The 14,852-nt window shown below is 45.0% G+C and overlaps 1 protein-coding gene across 1 annotated transcript in view; it reads left to right on the plus strand.

Annotated features, from left to right (window-relative positions):
- Window positions 1-14,852, plus strand: part of LOC144783164 (uncharacterized) — a 68,114-nt gene continuing 53,262 nt past the window's right edge. Inside the window, exons 1-2 of the mRNA XM_078662288.1 lie at window positions 1-17; window positions 1,159-1,663. Of these exons, the coding sequence (XP_078518414.1) occupies window positions 1-17; window positions 1,159-1,663 (522 nt within the window). The remainder of the gene's footprint in view (window positions 18-1,158; window positions 1,664-14,852) is intronic.

Below are 14,852 nucleotides of genomic sequence, written 5' to 3' on the forward strand. Positions count from 1 at the left end.
ATGGTGGTCATTCCAAGGTAATCATTGGTCCCACTCTGTTTGGCGAAAGGACCCACCCTCTATAATACTAACATGAAACTTGTGGGATCCACACACATTCCAGTAAAATCAGACTTCTACCTAACGGTAGGGGTGGCAGGGTGGGGGTCATCAATAGGGCCTCCTGCCAAATTGGGACCATTGTTATGGATCCGATTAATGGGGTGGACCTACTTGGCCTGGCTATAAAAAATGCCGCTGGGCTTATTTTTACTGGGGTAATCTGTTATAGACCCCCTGGGGTTTTTACTTCTCAACAACAACAATCGTTGTTAACCGCTCTCACCAACATGGCAGCCACTGACAATAAACTAATAGTCCTAGGGGACTTTAATCTTTGGCTAAATGGTTCCCTTGATGCGGGGTTTCTTAATCTACTCCACTCGTGCCAAGGCCTGGGCCTTTTTCAGCATATTTTGGGTGCTACGCATAAGGGGGGTCATAGCCTTGACCTTCTCTTCTCGGGTCCTCATTTGCTGCACATGGGGGAAATCTCGCCCATGGACTGGACAGGCCACTTCCTAATTAAATTTTATGTTATTTTTTATGTTGCCCAGACCCGGCCTGCATGTACCACCACTGAAATTCGGTGTAGGGACTGGAAGGCCCTTGCGCGACTGAGATCCTCAGATCGGATGTTTAAGGTCGGAGACTGCTTTTCCTGGGACAAATAGGTCGACAAGAATTTTGCCTCGTTGTGCCTCAGGATTACTACGACGGTAGACTCTCATGCCCCTTTAAGAAAACTTAGTCGTAAGAGCAGAGCCTCCGCCCCTTGGTTTACTGATACTCTGAAATCCACTAAATTAGCATGTAAACAGGCAGAGAGGAAATTGAGGCGGGGGGCTACAAGGATTCAGACAGGCTGCTTTGGAAGCTCAAAATTACCGAGTATAAGACCTTGATTCATAAATCCAAAGCAGAGTACTTTTGCTCCACGATTTGCAATGCTTCTAACAGTTCTAGGAGCATTTTTAACATTCTGAACAGCCTCACCAGTCCCGATTGTTCCAAGAACTCGATACCCCCTTCGCAGGAGCTCTGTGAGAACTTGGCTAATTTCTTCAGAGAGAAAATTTAGATAATTATCAACGATCTCAAAATTCCCACTGATTCCAGCTGCTCCCATACTCTGGGAGATCAGGCCCTGGAGGGCGGGGATAATGGCCCCTGTTGGCAGCCTGCGGATCAATTATCAGAGTTTCTGCGCCTTGGGGAGGAGGACTTCAGTAGGCTGGCAGGGGGCATTTCCTCTGGCTCGCCCTTGGACCCGGTCCCGCACAAGATCTGGAAAGAGTATGAGGGGGAATTATTTCCTACGCTTCGACTGATCTGCAACAAGTCTTTGGCCAGCGGTGTGGTACCCGCTTGCTGGAAACGAGCTCTGGTATCCCCACTGCTGAAAAAACCATCATTGGATACAGAATGCTCTAAGAATTACAGACCAATCTCCTTGCTACCTTTTCCTGCAAAGATTGTCGAACGCAGGGTCAGTGTGGCACTTTCTAAACATCTGGAGCAATATCAGCAGCTTGAGGAACTGCAAATCGGCTTTCGCCCGGCCCATGGGGCGGAGACAGCTCTGGTCACTGCCATGGATGAGCTTCAAAGCGTGCAGACAGAGGTCAGGCAGCAGCTTTGATCCTGCTCGACCTGTCTGCCGCATTTGATACCGTCAACCATGTGACCCTCCTGAGTAGACTACGCGAGGCCGGGGTGAGAGGCTGTGCCCTACGCTGGTTTTGGTCCTTTCTGAAGGATAGTTAGCAGGCTGTGTCCCTCCCCCCTTTTCAATCTGCGTTCTTCCCTGTGCTGCACGTAGTCCCTCAGGGTTCGGCAATCAGCCCCATTCTGTTCAATTTTTATTTAAAACCTTTGATATCTTTGATCAAATCATATAAGATCAATACGATCAATTATGCGGACGACACTCAACTGATCCTCTCCTTTGAGGGTGAGGACTCGACACCGATGAAGGTGTTTCATGAGTGTCTGTGGGATATTGCCGGCTGGCTACAGGACAACTCCCTCCAATTTAACGCCGGCCAAAACTGAGGTGCTTTTCCTTGCGGGGAACAGGGTCCCGTGTCCCTTTCCTGACAATTTCTAGCCTCCTGAAACATTGACTAAGGTTTTGCCAGTTAAAACTGTGCGTAACCTTGGCATTATGTTAGACAACAAGTTGACCATGGAGGCTCAGGCTGCGAATACCGTGTCTTGCTGCTTTGCCCTGATTAGGTCCCTTCGCAAGATTATGCCACTATTACCGACCCACGCTCGTGCTTTGGTGAACAGATTTACAATCGTGAGCAGACTTGACTATTGTAATGGCCTCCTACTTGAGTCCCCCAGCTTTCTGTTAGATAGACTGCAAAGAATTCAATCAGTGGCTGCTAAAATGGCCTTGGGTTGGCCTAGAAGAGCATCTGCATCGGCAGCTCTGGCTGAACTCCACTGGCTTCCCCTCAGGCAGAGAGTACAATTTAAGTCTCTCTGCCTTGTGTTTAAAGCCATTCATGGACTAGGCCCTAGAGCATTGCAATCTAAATTTGCCTGGTACACCCCCACCAGGGCGCTTCGTTCTTCCTCTGCCCGGCTGGTGAGAATCCCTAGATTCAAGAAAGTCAGGGCAGGAGGAAGATCCTTTAGGGTGGCTGCAGCCAAACTGCCAAACTCTGGAACAGTCTACCTCGGGAGATTAGACAAGTTGACAAACTCCTCCCGTTTAGAAAATGTGTGAAGACCTGGCTGTTCCCCATTGGCTGAGTTCTTTGGTTCTTTCCTGACTCCTCTCTTCCTCACTTCTCATGGAGCATCAGCGCCAGGATGCCTGCAAGGCGACAGTGCGCTCTATAAGACTTATAAATAAATAAATACATTTTACAATAAAGGGAAAATTCCTATCCTGGAACTTAATTACACCAATGATAACCTTTTTCCTGATTTTACTTATCACAGAATTCTCTTCTTCCTTTTACAATACTGTGACCTACCTAACTGTGCTTGACATAGTCCATACTGACACCCGACTAGCTGTGACGGTGAAAGCCCAAGTGACCTCACTTTATAGCACTTTAATCCAAGTCACTGTGAATGTGTCCTCCATCAGAAACATGCCTATGACACTTTTGCAATAGGTAATACATCATCTTCCATGATGATTACATTGTTCCTTCTCTCCTTCTTCCTGGCTATTAGAACTGAACACAAATAAAGAGTCCCATTCTGACACATATTTCACATTCCTTGTTAGTGTTTGGGCATATGATACACCATGGAAGGCGACCGGTACTGCTAAACCATTTCTTTCTAGCCTTATTATGGATATTGCCTAAGGGGTTGAAGACCTGCTCAAGCAGCAACCACAGTCCTTATAATGGTGAACCACAAAACTCACCAAATTAAGGCACTCCTCAGACAGCAGGGCAACGCTCTGGTAGCAGTAGGGCAGTCTTCCGGTAGCAGGGCACTCCTCTTTCCATAATGTTCATAGGTCCAGGAGTATGCTGAAGAGTGAACAGGAAGCCCAATATTTATACCTGGTGCCAGGGTATGTTTGAGGAGGAATATCCTGTCCTACCACACATCTTCCCTTCCCCGGTCAATGCTCACAGAATTCTGGGGTGGCAAAAGGCTAGTAATGGGTTCCTTTTTTGTAACATAAAGGCAAGCCATTTGAAGAGCAAGTGGGACAGTGTACAGCTTCAATGCTCGCACTTCTGGCAGGATGGCTCATCCTGTTCAAACCTAAACCCATTGTGTGTCACTCTTCGTCAGGAAAACACAAACTTTAACAGCACAGCCATTCACAGTCATGTGACCCAGGATACTGGCAGAATGCACCAATGGTTAGGACAAGAAAAAAACTGTGCTCTAAAAGCAAAAAGATAAGAAGAAATGATGGATGGAATGCTGAACAAATCAAAAATTCAGGCCATCATGTTTTGCTCACCACGCCACCCCAGTTTGGACCCATCAATATGCAAATCAGTTCTGACCCTACTCCCCATAGGAACAGTCCCGCCTGAACTGCCAGGCCATGTCCTCCGAGGACCAGAAACAAGTATGGTGAAGCTTAAATATTAATACAAAGCACAAACTCCATCAGGCTCACATGTAGATTATTTACTATACCTGTACACGGGGACAGCTGGCTTGGTAACCAAGTGTCCAAATTGCTGAAGTCAAGCACAGCCTTTTACGTCTTCAAAAAACAAAAAAAGGTGTTTTGGTACATGTCCAATAAAATTACTAGTTCAACAAAATTTGTTCTGAATTATGAACTAATACACCATGTGATTCAACATCAGACAGTACAGGCTTGCACAATTATTAGATACAGGGCCAATCAGAAGAAGCTAATAGTGTGTGCCACCTGCATGGTACAGGGTGGTGCTACTCAAATGTCCAGAGTTGGAACAGTGGGGATTTGCCAAGCATAAGAAATGAGGTAACCAATCAGAGGTAGATACTTTATCTCATATGGTATGGTAACAGTGTCTGTAGCTGACTAGCTAGCTAATGCATGTTGCAAGTAGTGTTCTTGAGCACGCCTTGCATCACAAGCTGTCTAGTTTATCCAGGTATATTACTTTATGCGATATCATTCTATTTCTGCACATATTATTCAGGCTTATCATCATTGAATTTCACAAATCGTAACCAAAACAAAATTGATTCCACATAAAATAAAACACGGTTCCACATCCCGTCCTCTGATCATCACCGATGACATACTGTTCCTAATCCTCCTAGTACTGTCAGTGTTTAGGTCTAGACATTGTATCAATCAATCAATCATAGCATTTGTATAGCGCGCTACTCACCCGGAAGGGTCTCAAGGCGCTGGTTGAGAGGGGTGCGTTACTGCTCGAACAGCCAGGTCTTGAGTTGCTTCCTGAAGGAGAGATGGTCCTGGGTCAGCCGAAGGTGGATGGGGAGGGAGCTCCAGGTCTTGGCGGTGACTCTGCGGATGCGTGGTACGGTGGCTAGGGCGTGGCTGGTCGATCGGACTGGCGGGTGGGCGTGTAGAGGGTCAGGCGGTCGTTGAGGTACTTGGGGCCCAGGCCGTGGAGAGCCGTGTGTGCGTGGGTGAGGAGCCTGAACGTGATCCTCACACTGCTGCTCTCTTGGGCAGGTATTGCTTATACTGTGTGGCATTATCATGAGTGCCCCTTGGTCAAACTTCGGTAGATACATTATGTGTTTCTATCTGTGGTAGGGTGTGTTGGTCACTGGGGAATCTGGGACACATAGTTGTGCCACTGCTTGCTTGACTATTTCTAAACCCATGAAGGACACCTCCTAGTACTATCCTTAACCCAGAGCTCTGTAATACTCTGTTTTTTATGACATCTTCTCATTAGACAGGTGATGAAACTTTCATATATGTGTACCTTCTTCACAGCTATAGATGGTAAGATGTGATGTTCCCTATTACTCTATGAGTTATTATCTACTAGGCACTGTTGGAGCAGGTGTGCGCAGATACTAGATGACATAATACATGTACATTTTCATCATCGTTCACTTTCCATTCAACATAGTCCTTTGCCCTCCAAGCATGTTTGCCATTTTAGTTGTATTGCCAATCTGGGAAAAAGTTCAAAGTCTCAGTGTCAGTAAATGTATGTATTTTGTAGCAGGCATCATTTCTATTAACTCTATAGGCACCACAGGCAGTACAATAGCACAGATAACTTTTGGTACCTATAACCATTCCTTGGCGGGCCCTGTAGAGGTGCTAGTTGTAGTGGCCTCAATAAATTGCAAAGAAACCTTTAAAATTAACCATTTTCTGTACCTTATTTATTGCATCAGAGGTTACCAGCACTTGAGCAATAGATACTCCAGAACAAAGGTGAGGTGTTCTAGGACGCATGTTCCAACAACATCTTTCAGCCAGAGCTGCAGATGATGAAGGCGATGAAGTCGATGTACCCTGGTCTTTGTCGGTGTTTTAGTGATGGGGCACCTTCTAGGTGTGAGGGCCGGGCACACTAAAGGTCAGCCTTTCATACTTGATAGCTGTAGTAGTTGTCTGGAAGAACAGCTGGGAAGGTGGTGACGATGTTTGATGTGAGCACTGGCAAGGCCCCAGACTCCTGGTTGGAGACCATATCCAGTTAGTGTTACACAGACAGGAAGACCCTGCAGCACTGGATGATGGGGGCTCAGTTGTTTAACTTCACCTGGAGGGCTTCTCATGGACAACAAAGCTAATGGCAGTGCATCAGATGAGGATAGTTCAGTGGATACACAAATACTCCCTATTTAGTTCTTCCACCCACCATTTCTTCTCTCAACGGCCTCTGCTGCTAGTGGGTGATATGCGCTTTGCAATTTCTGTGTGACCCGCAAGCCCTCTTTGCACATTAGCTGTTTCTGTGTCACTGTTCCCAAGGATGTTGTACTTGTGCTGGTGTCCACAAAACTTTTTCATTTCTTGCCTGTATCTGACCTGTAGGTGTACTGTCTTGGATTAGTAGGTCTCAGATGCCTTAATTGCGCAGCCACACCTCCTGGAAAATCTGTGAGTGTGGAGGGGCACAAGCACGCTACAAGGAGACTTTGTGGTTTGCTCTCTCATCATTTGTCATCATTGCTATCCATTGTGTATGGCTGCGGGTGTTAGCACTGGCACGAGCAAAATATGTCTCTAGTTCACTGTAATGACTTCAGAAAGATGGAAGCAAATCTTAATCCAATGGTTTAATACGTCTCATAGCTCTTGAGTGCAGAAAATGCCATACCTTGATAAAAACAACTCATTATCTATGAGAGAAATCAGTTATATAACTCCACCCCATTGTGCACACCCCATCTATATCCCATTGTGCTACACGTGTGGTATAACTCATAGAAAAAACAGTGTAATCATTGATGCATTGAACATCGAACATCACTCTTCATTAAATACTTCCTGTCTAATACATGTGGCCAGGATGAGGACAATATTCATTCATCATCACACATTACGAGCATAATTGTTAGCAATGCAAATCACATTTGCTCGATATGAGGGACCCCTAAACTCTGCGTGAGAGAGTGGAAGAGGAGCCGGGGGCAAATTCATGTAAAGTATTTCTTAATTAAGTAAACCACTATTGTTGTGATTGGAGCATTCTTTCTTCTCTTGTTCATAAATGGATTACTTTGAAAGGACAGAATGCATTGAAACATGGCATTAATTTGTGCAAGATAATAAACACTTTGGTAATAGATGCGTCATGCAACAGTTGTAACATAAACGTTTCCAATTATACTGAATAAGGAGATGAAAAAATATCCTTCAAAAAAAATGTTGCCCTCAATGTGCAAGACCAAAAGCACATATTAGTGCGTAGTTCACCTGACTACTATTGTTTTACCACTGTTCCTTAATTAAAGGAAGACCAAAACAATGTACAATATTTGTCCTCAACAGCAAGGAACACATAAGAATTTCTGTCACAGCAACACAGAATATAAGAAAAAGAATTTGCATAGTGGATGTATTGCTTCAATCCTTCTTCACATTCACAATCTATACCAAATGCTACACTAGACTAAGAATAGGGAAAACCCTATTAAATCAGGGATGCAAGAAAGGTGTTAGCATCATGTCAAATGAACTTTCACATTGAATGTTAAATTTCTCAACTGTAAGCTTAGGGCCCAAAGTCACGCTGACTTGGCAATATGTATCTTAAAAGCATTTTATTTTGCAACACATATATAATCCTGTAAATATATCTAAAATAAGGATAATTATTCATTTATACTGTGCTCTTATATGTTAATACACTTCATTCAACTAAAACGACAACTGATGACATTCATAAGCATTGTACTATCACACATGGTTCATTCTTTCAAATCCCTGGCGAATGCATTTTAGTGCACCCCCCCCCCAATACAATCTAAGCCTATAGAAGAGTAAAGTCAGCAATCCAGATGTCTCTAAAGACGGAAATATCAATATGCACACACACGTATTTGTATCAAAACACACAATAAATGCACCTTCAAAGAAACCAGAATTCTTCCCTCTCACTTCAAAAACATGGTCACAATCACTTTCCGCTTTTTCCACCATCACCTAAACCTCTCTTTGCTCTGTATCCATCTAAACCCTTGTGTTTCCTTCTCAAAAGTTCATATTTTCACAAGGCTGTCTCCTACTTGAACCAATAACTCTATACTCCAACCACACTATCCAGTCTGAATTACACATTCAACTATTTTCATTTTCATTAACACATTTCAGGCATTTTTAAGTTCCATGGAACCACAGAATAGTGAATGAATAGTCAATAGTGACTATTTGGTCTTGAGTGTTACTATGCCTCTGAAATTACCATTAGCCCCAGCCGTCATCCTCCTGCACAACCTGCAGCACTCTCCAGAGCTTTCGAGACCACAGCGCCGTCTTCTCCACACGGAACTGGCCATGACAAAAATATGTATTCCGCGACAATGGAGGTCCCCTTCCCTGCCATCACAGGAGGCCTGGCTAACGGCCATGATCAACACGGCCTCACATGAGGGAGTTATCTACAATCTCCAGGACCAATCTGACCTGTTTCTTCAAGTATGGGAACCTTTCTTGCATGCAGGAGACTGCGACAATGAGAACTCTACAAGAGACTGTACGTCCTTGGCTACAGCAGGGACACCGAACACCGATGTACACACGACGAAAGTTCCCACCCCATTCTCCCTGCATACAGCTTAGACACATATGTAGTAGTACTTGTAGTAGTACTTGTATAGCGCACGAATCGACCCATGAGGGTATCTCGGCGCTTGTAATTTTTAAAAGATCTTATGAGGTTGCCGCAAAGGACCCCCACTAGACCCTTGTTGCAGGATTTGGGGTGCCACGCATTGAGAGATTTGGCCAGACTGCGGCCCTTACTGCTGTGGGCCCGCCTATGGCGAACCCTTGAATTGGCAGGGTACACAGCAGGGCTAGATGAACTGATGAGTATGGATGGCTGGCATAGGTAAGGGAGTTAAAAATGTTGCTGTACGACCTTGGTCTTAAGGAAGCGTGGGAAAATAGAACTGCCCCACCCAAAGCAGAACTCAAGAGAGTTTACTGGTCCTGGGTTCGCACTAGGTGCCTCCTTGATCCTAAACTTGGTAGGCTATCCGAGGAGTTCATGCAACATAAAAGTTCCACTTGCTATGAACAATATCTAGATGTTATACAAAAACCTCATGACCGAGCCTTGTTCTTTGCATTTAGGGTCGGCTCCCTCTCCACTCGCGATATAACAGCCCGGTGGAAGGCCCCCTATCACACTACCTATTACTTGCCCAACCTTTGAGGCTATTCCAGAAACAATAGCACACATCTTGTTTGTATGCCCAGCCTATAGAGTGCCAAGGGAATGTTGGCTCAAGCCACTCTGTAGGGAGTTGGGCACTCGTAGTCATCTTGCAGCGCTACGCATTTTAAGATTTGATGCGCGTCCCCTGTGTGCATGTGGCTTAGCCAAATTCCTGAGCTGGGCCTGGAACATCAGAATGAAATTGTTTAAAACTCTCCTATAATGCTGCTATGTGCTATTTGTATTTGTATTTTAAGGAAACTGTACTTTTTTCTGCTTCATGTTCCTACGAGCCATTTGTTCTTGATTAATTCTATCCATTTTTATCTTATGGAGCACATATTATTATTATTGGGTTTTTTTTAACCCCATTTTTTAACTTTTAAACATATGGATAATGGTGAACCTTTTTCATATAGTCATTAATAGTGCATTTATTTCTTGTGAACATGTTTTGCATTTTTTACTATGTAGTCTTTTATCCATTACAATTGTAATTTGAAGCTTTTAAGATATGTTTTTATATCGAAATAAAGCTAATATGACTGACTGACTGACTGGAAGTTCAGAAACAAGCTAAATTAGCCCTACAAAAAAACAAAACTACCATGAAAAAAAAAGCAGACAAAAAAGGAGAACCCACACAAAAATGGACCACGTAAACTCATACTCAGGTTCATTTGCCCCTTTAGCATCACACAGATAGTGATTCTAGGGCTATGAAATTAAGCTGGCATGAGGAATAGGCAATTCATCCGGTATTTAATGTATCCCTCCTAAAACCATATCACTCAGATACACGCTCAGATACACCACCCCCCTCCTCTATTGGTCAATGGGCTTTTAGAATATGAGGTACAATGCATACTTGATTCAAAATGTATGAGAGGACACCTACAGTATTTAATTGCATGGGAAGGGTATTATGCTACTGCAAATTTGTGGGAACCAGCTTCAGATGTACATGCCCCTTGGTTACAAAAGACAGTTCCATGTCCGTCAACCAGAAAAACCACGCTTAGTGGGGTGTTCTTTGAGAGGGGCGACTGTAACGATTCTGGCACTCATGACCCTAAGTAATCAGGACTCAGAACACTAGTAAGTGTATTACATCATATGCAGTACATAGCGTGAGACATATGTGGGTGATAGGACACATTCAGTTAATTATTTTATTTTAAATTCCTAGGCACGTCATATTGTATTGGCATATTGCACTGTGTACTGAAAGCACATGAGTGCGGAGAAGGTCATACTGTGTTCTGAAAGCAGGTGATCAGAGCAGATGATCAAGAAACATGTCAACAATGATTAGAAACCTTTAAATGCCTTTACAAGTTGACTATCAGGGAAACGCCCATTACTCGTGTCAAGCATGAATATTCTTGTCAGGATCCGTACATTTGTGGGTCGCTGATCGGCATCTGCGAGAACTCAAGCCACCGGAAACTACAGTTCCCGGCATGCTCGGGGAGGACGTTGCGTGCTTGACGCATGGCACGCAAAATCAGAAGTTAAACACTGCTCTTCGGTGATGGCGGGGCCGATAATTCTTTTGAAGTCCGAGGCTGAGGTTGGTATCGTTGCTGCAGTACCGGTAAGCCTGCCTCTGTTTGAAGTGATCGTCGCCGGTGGACTCCGTACCAAAGGTTGGTTCAGGTCCTTTTGGGAGGCGAGCCGAAATCTCGTCAAGGAACGTGATCTGGGGCTGCTCACGCGGCAGAGACAAACATTCTGCTGTGTTTCTACGGAGAGCAGCCAGGCAACTTTTGTTCTCTGTGTAATCGGAGATCTGAGTAGAACACGTGTTATGACATTTTATGTGGTGTTCCTGTGAGTGGATTAAGGATTGGTTGGGGCTCCAACCATACTCATTTCATCTATTTGTTTCCTACTTTGGAGGTGCTGTTTGGGGAACTGTAGACACCAGACTTCCAAGGTTGTATTCTACAGCTAACAAGGTTAAGACTCTATTAACCCAGGCTTGATAAGATTTCCTTTCGTTGTTTCACATTGCTGTTTATTTTATGTTCTAAATGCAGGGGAGCTGAACTGGGAGGAGACTCAGAGGGATTCATCTATTTACAAGACGTGATTTCATGTACATATAGGTATGTTGTGGTTATGTTAATAGGAATAGCCTTGCATCAAAAATCAATAGGCGAATCACACAAACCTGCCGTATGTTTTTTCTATTGCAGTAGATGAATCTCTTTTCTCACCTCATTCCTCAACCCTGATTTACGCCTTCAATATTTTTCTTTACAGGTAGGGACAAGGTTTATACAGGGGTTAGCATTAGGGTGTTTTGTGCTGATGTTATCCGGAGTGCTTGCTGAAGATATATATACTTAGTGTATGTTATTGTCGTTTCAGGTCTCCTTCCCTGCTGTCCCTTTCCTTTCCTTCCCTCACCTGACTATCCTAGTAGTCTGTGTATATACTCCAGACTCTTGGGGACGTCGTGCGGGGGAAGCCATAGGCAAATCAGCACAATCCTGAAAAGGTACGACGGTGGAGCCTGACAATTCTTTACTAGTACTTTGAGTGTACTTTCTTATGCAGTAATGTTTATTGTTATTTTGCACCAGTATTATGCAACAGTATTATGAATTAATGGGCATATAATCCACAAGAGTGAATGTGATCCAATGCCTTTTTCCCTCACATGAAAGGAGTAGAGTACGAACTCTGCTAGGCATGTGCGAACCCTTATTAAACCATGTTAGAATGATTCCACATTAGTGAATGATAACATTACTCCGGTTTTCTTGGAGAACACCTCACGTCATATGACCCACTTTAAACCAAGTTTGAGCGCACGTCACATTTACTTCCATCCAAGATACCAGTTATGAAGAGGATTCCCAGCGCTCCAGTGTCTCATCCCAACATCCTTCCCCTTGGTGCCACACACAGCTCAGTGTATACACCTAAAAAAACACATTGTAGCTAAGAAGGGTTCCAGGAGGTATTGGGCCCTAGCATCTCCAGAAAGGAAGACATGGAGCTTCAGGTGAGTGGTCTTGACACATACTCCATACCCATTGCCAGACCCACTCAGACCCTCTCACACTGTCTTAAAGACCCACACAGACACTCATGCTTCCATTCAGAGACTCGTGCAGACACTCTCATACCCACTTATTGATCTATTCAGACTCTCACACACCTACTCACAGACCCACTCAGACCCTCTCACACCCATTCACAATTCTGCTCAGACACTAACATACCCACTCACAGGCCCACTCAGACACTCATACACCTGCTCACAGACCCACACAGACAGTCTCACATCTGCTCACAGACATACTCAGACACTCAAAGGCTTACTGGCAGACACACTCAGACACTCTCACACCCACTTACAGACCCACTCAGAAATTCATGTACCTACTCAGCAACTCATGCCAACACTCTCACACCCATTTACAGACCCACTCAAACACTCATGTACCCACTCACAGTCTCCCACGCCTAGTCACAGTCCTAATCAGACACTGACACACCCACTCACAGACAAACTCAGACACTCATGCACCCATTGGCAGACTTGCTCAGACATACACATGCACTCACTCACAGACCCACTCACATACTCTCACAGCCACTCATAAACCCTCTCATTCACACAGCCACTCAGACACTGTGACATCTGCTCACAGATCACTCAGAAATTCACATACACACTGTAAATTCAATTCAACTTTATTCGATTTAAAAAAATATAAATCATAAAAGCATACAGATTATAAGGAGCAGTCATAATAATTACATCATGTTAAAAATAGTTATTTACACGTTTTAAAAGAAAACAACATTTTACAGAGTTTAATATATAGATATTTAAAGCATGTTAAATTAGCTTTAAATCAATTAGGGGATTTTCCCTGTCTAAATTAATATAATGTGATCCACGCCATATTCGGGGCAAGGTCTAAAATTGATTAGAAGTCCGCATTTTATAACCATTTTGTACATATACATTTCTGTCCAATTGATAGTTGCCCTGTACTGTTGGCCTTATCGGGGTGAGGTAAGACGCCCTAGGATAAAAGTCATGTAATTGCCATGTAGATATAGGACCATCTCCCAGTTGAGGGTGCCAAGATTGTAAGTAGGGGACGACACGTTCGTTTCTAAATCTTATCAGGACAAGGTCCCCTTTAGTGTCCTTAGGGAGCGGTCCCAGCCAACCCACCCTTCTGACGCTTACCGTCAATATTAGCTGGCAGGGGTCTGTTTTTCGTTAGCCAAAAAACGACTTTATTTCTTAAGTCGTGCTGTCTTTCAGGTATACCTTTCTTAAGTGCTGGAACACCCGAAAGTACACATACAAAAGGGGCGGCTATTGGGGGTAAATTTATATGGTCACTTCTGCCAGAGATGTTACCTTGTTTATCAGGTATCACATTATGAGGTGTTGGGCCTAGAGTCGACCTTACTTTGGGGCTGGGGCTCTGCGTTTTAGTAGGGTGGTGTAGGAAGGGGGAGTCTCTAGTTGGCGCAGTGCAGCACTGGCGACAAGCAGGGACTCTCTCTTCCCCGTCAGGGCTGAGGGTTACCTTCAAGACAACCTCTGCTTACCCTCTAGGTAGTGTGGCTTAAGCAGTCTTAGGCTAATCTCTGGGGCATGTAGGGTTAAACATTTGCAACATTACACCATCACCACCAACCCACCACACAATGACACCAAACTGTATTTGTAAAAATATATCTTCTTTATATAAATTTCAAGCAGGCTTGTAAATACAGTTGTCAAACTTTCAATAGCGGTTCCAGTTTACTTAGTTGGGTTGCCACAGTTCTTTCTAGCAATAGGCAATCTTTAGCGTTTCAAAACAGTTCTTTATCAGCTTCCAATTCCCCCAAATATGGTATTACTTTGGGGGCCTTTCTGTTCACGTTTTATCAAAACAAAGGCGGAGTTGCCTGCTGGGGCCTTGGCGCACCTCCGAGGACTGAATGGGCCCGACCGGCCCGGGCTCACGCTACTAGCGGGAGCGGCGGCAGGTTGGCTCGAGTCCGCCCCTCTGTGCGAGCCGCACGGCTGTGCGCGGCTGGCGGGGGAGAGAGCGGGGGCCCTGGGAGCGCTCCACACGCGACTCCGAGGGCTTGGCAGGTCAGAGGGCGGTGCGAGCGAACAGGCTAGAGGCTCGCACCGCGGGGGCAACAACAGTACCTTTGTCTTTGATGAACAGGGTCGAGGCAGTCCAGCCACAGGTCAGCGCGGTGGTCCGCGTCGCGGGGTCTTCCTCCCGGGGTTGGAGCGAGCGGCGGCTCGGCTCGAGCTCGGAGGTTGGCGTTGCGGCGCGGGCCGGGCCACAGGGACGGAGCACCTTGAGATTTCCTGACCAGGAGGGCACACGTAGAGGGCAGAGATCCTCGGCGCAGGCCTCTGTTAATCCAGGCGACGTTCAGGCACCCCACGCAACAGCTGTTCCTCGGACAGCGGCGCGCGTTCAGGGTCACACAGACACGAAGGGGTGCCAG

This window comes from Lissotriton helveticus, chromosome 9 (assembly GCF_964261635.1).
Source record: "Lissotriton helveticus chromosome 9, aLisHel1.1, whole genome shotgun sequence".
Taxonomy (NCBI): domain Eukaryota; kingdom Metazoa; phylum Chordata; class Amphibia; order Caudata; family Salamandridae; genus Lissotriton; species Lissotriton helveticus.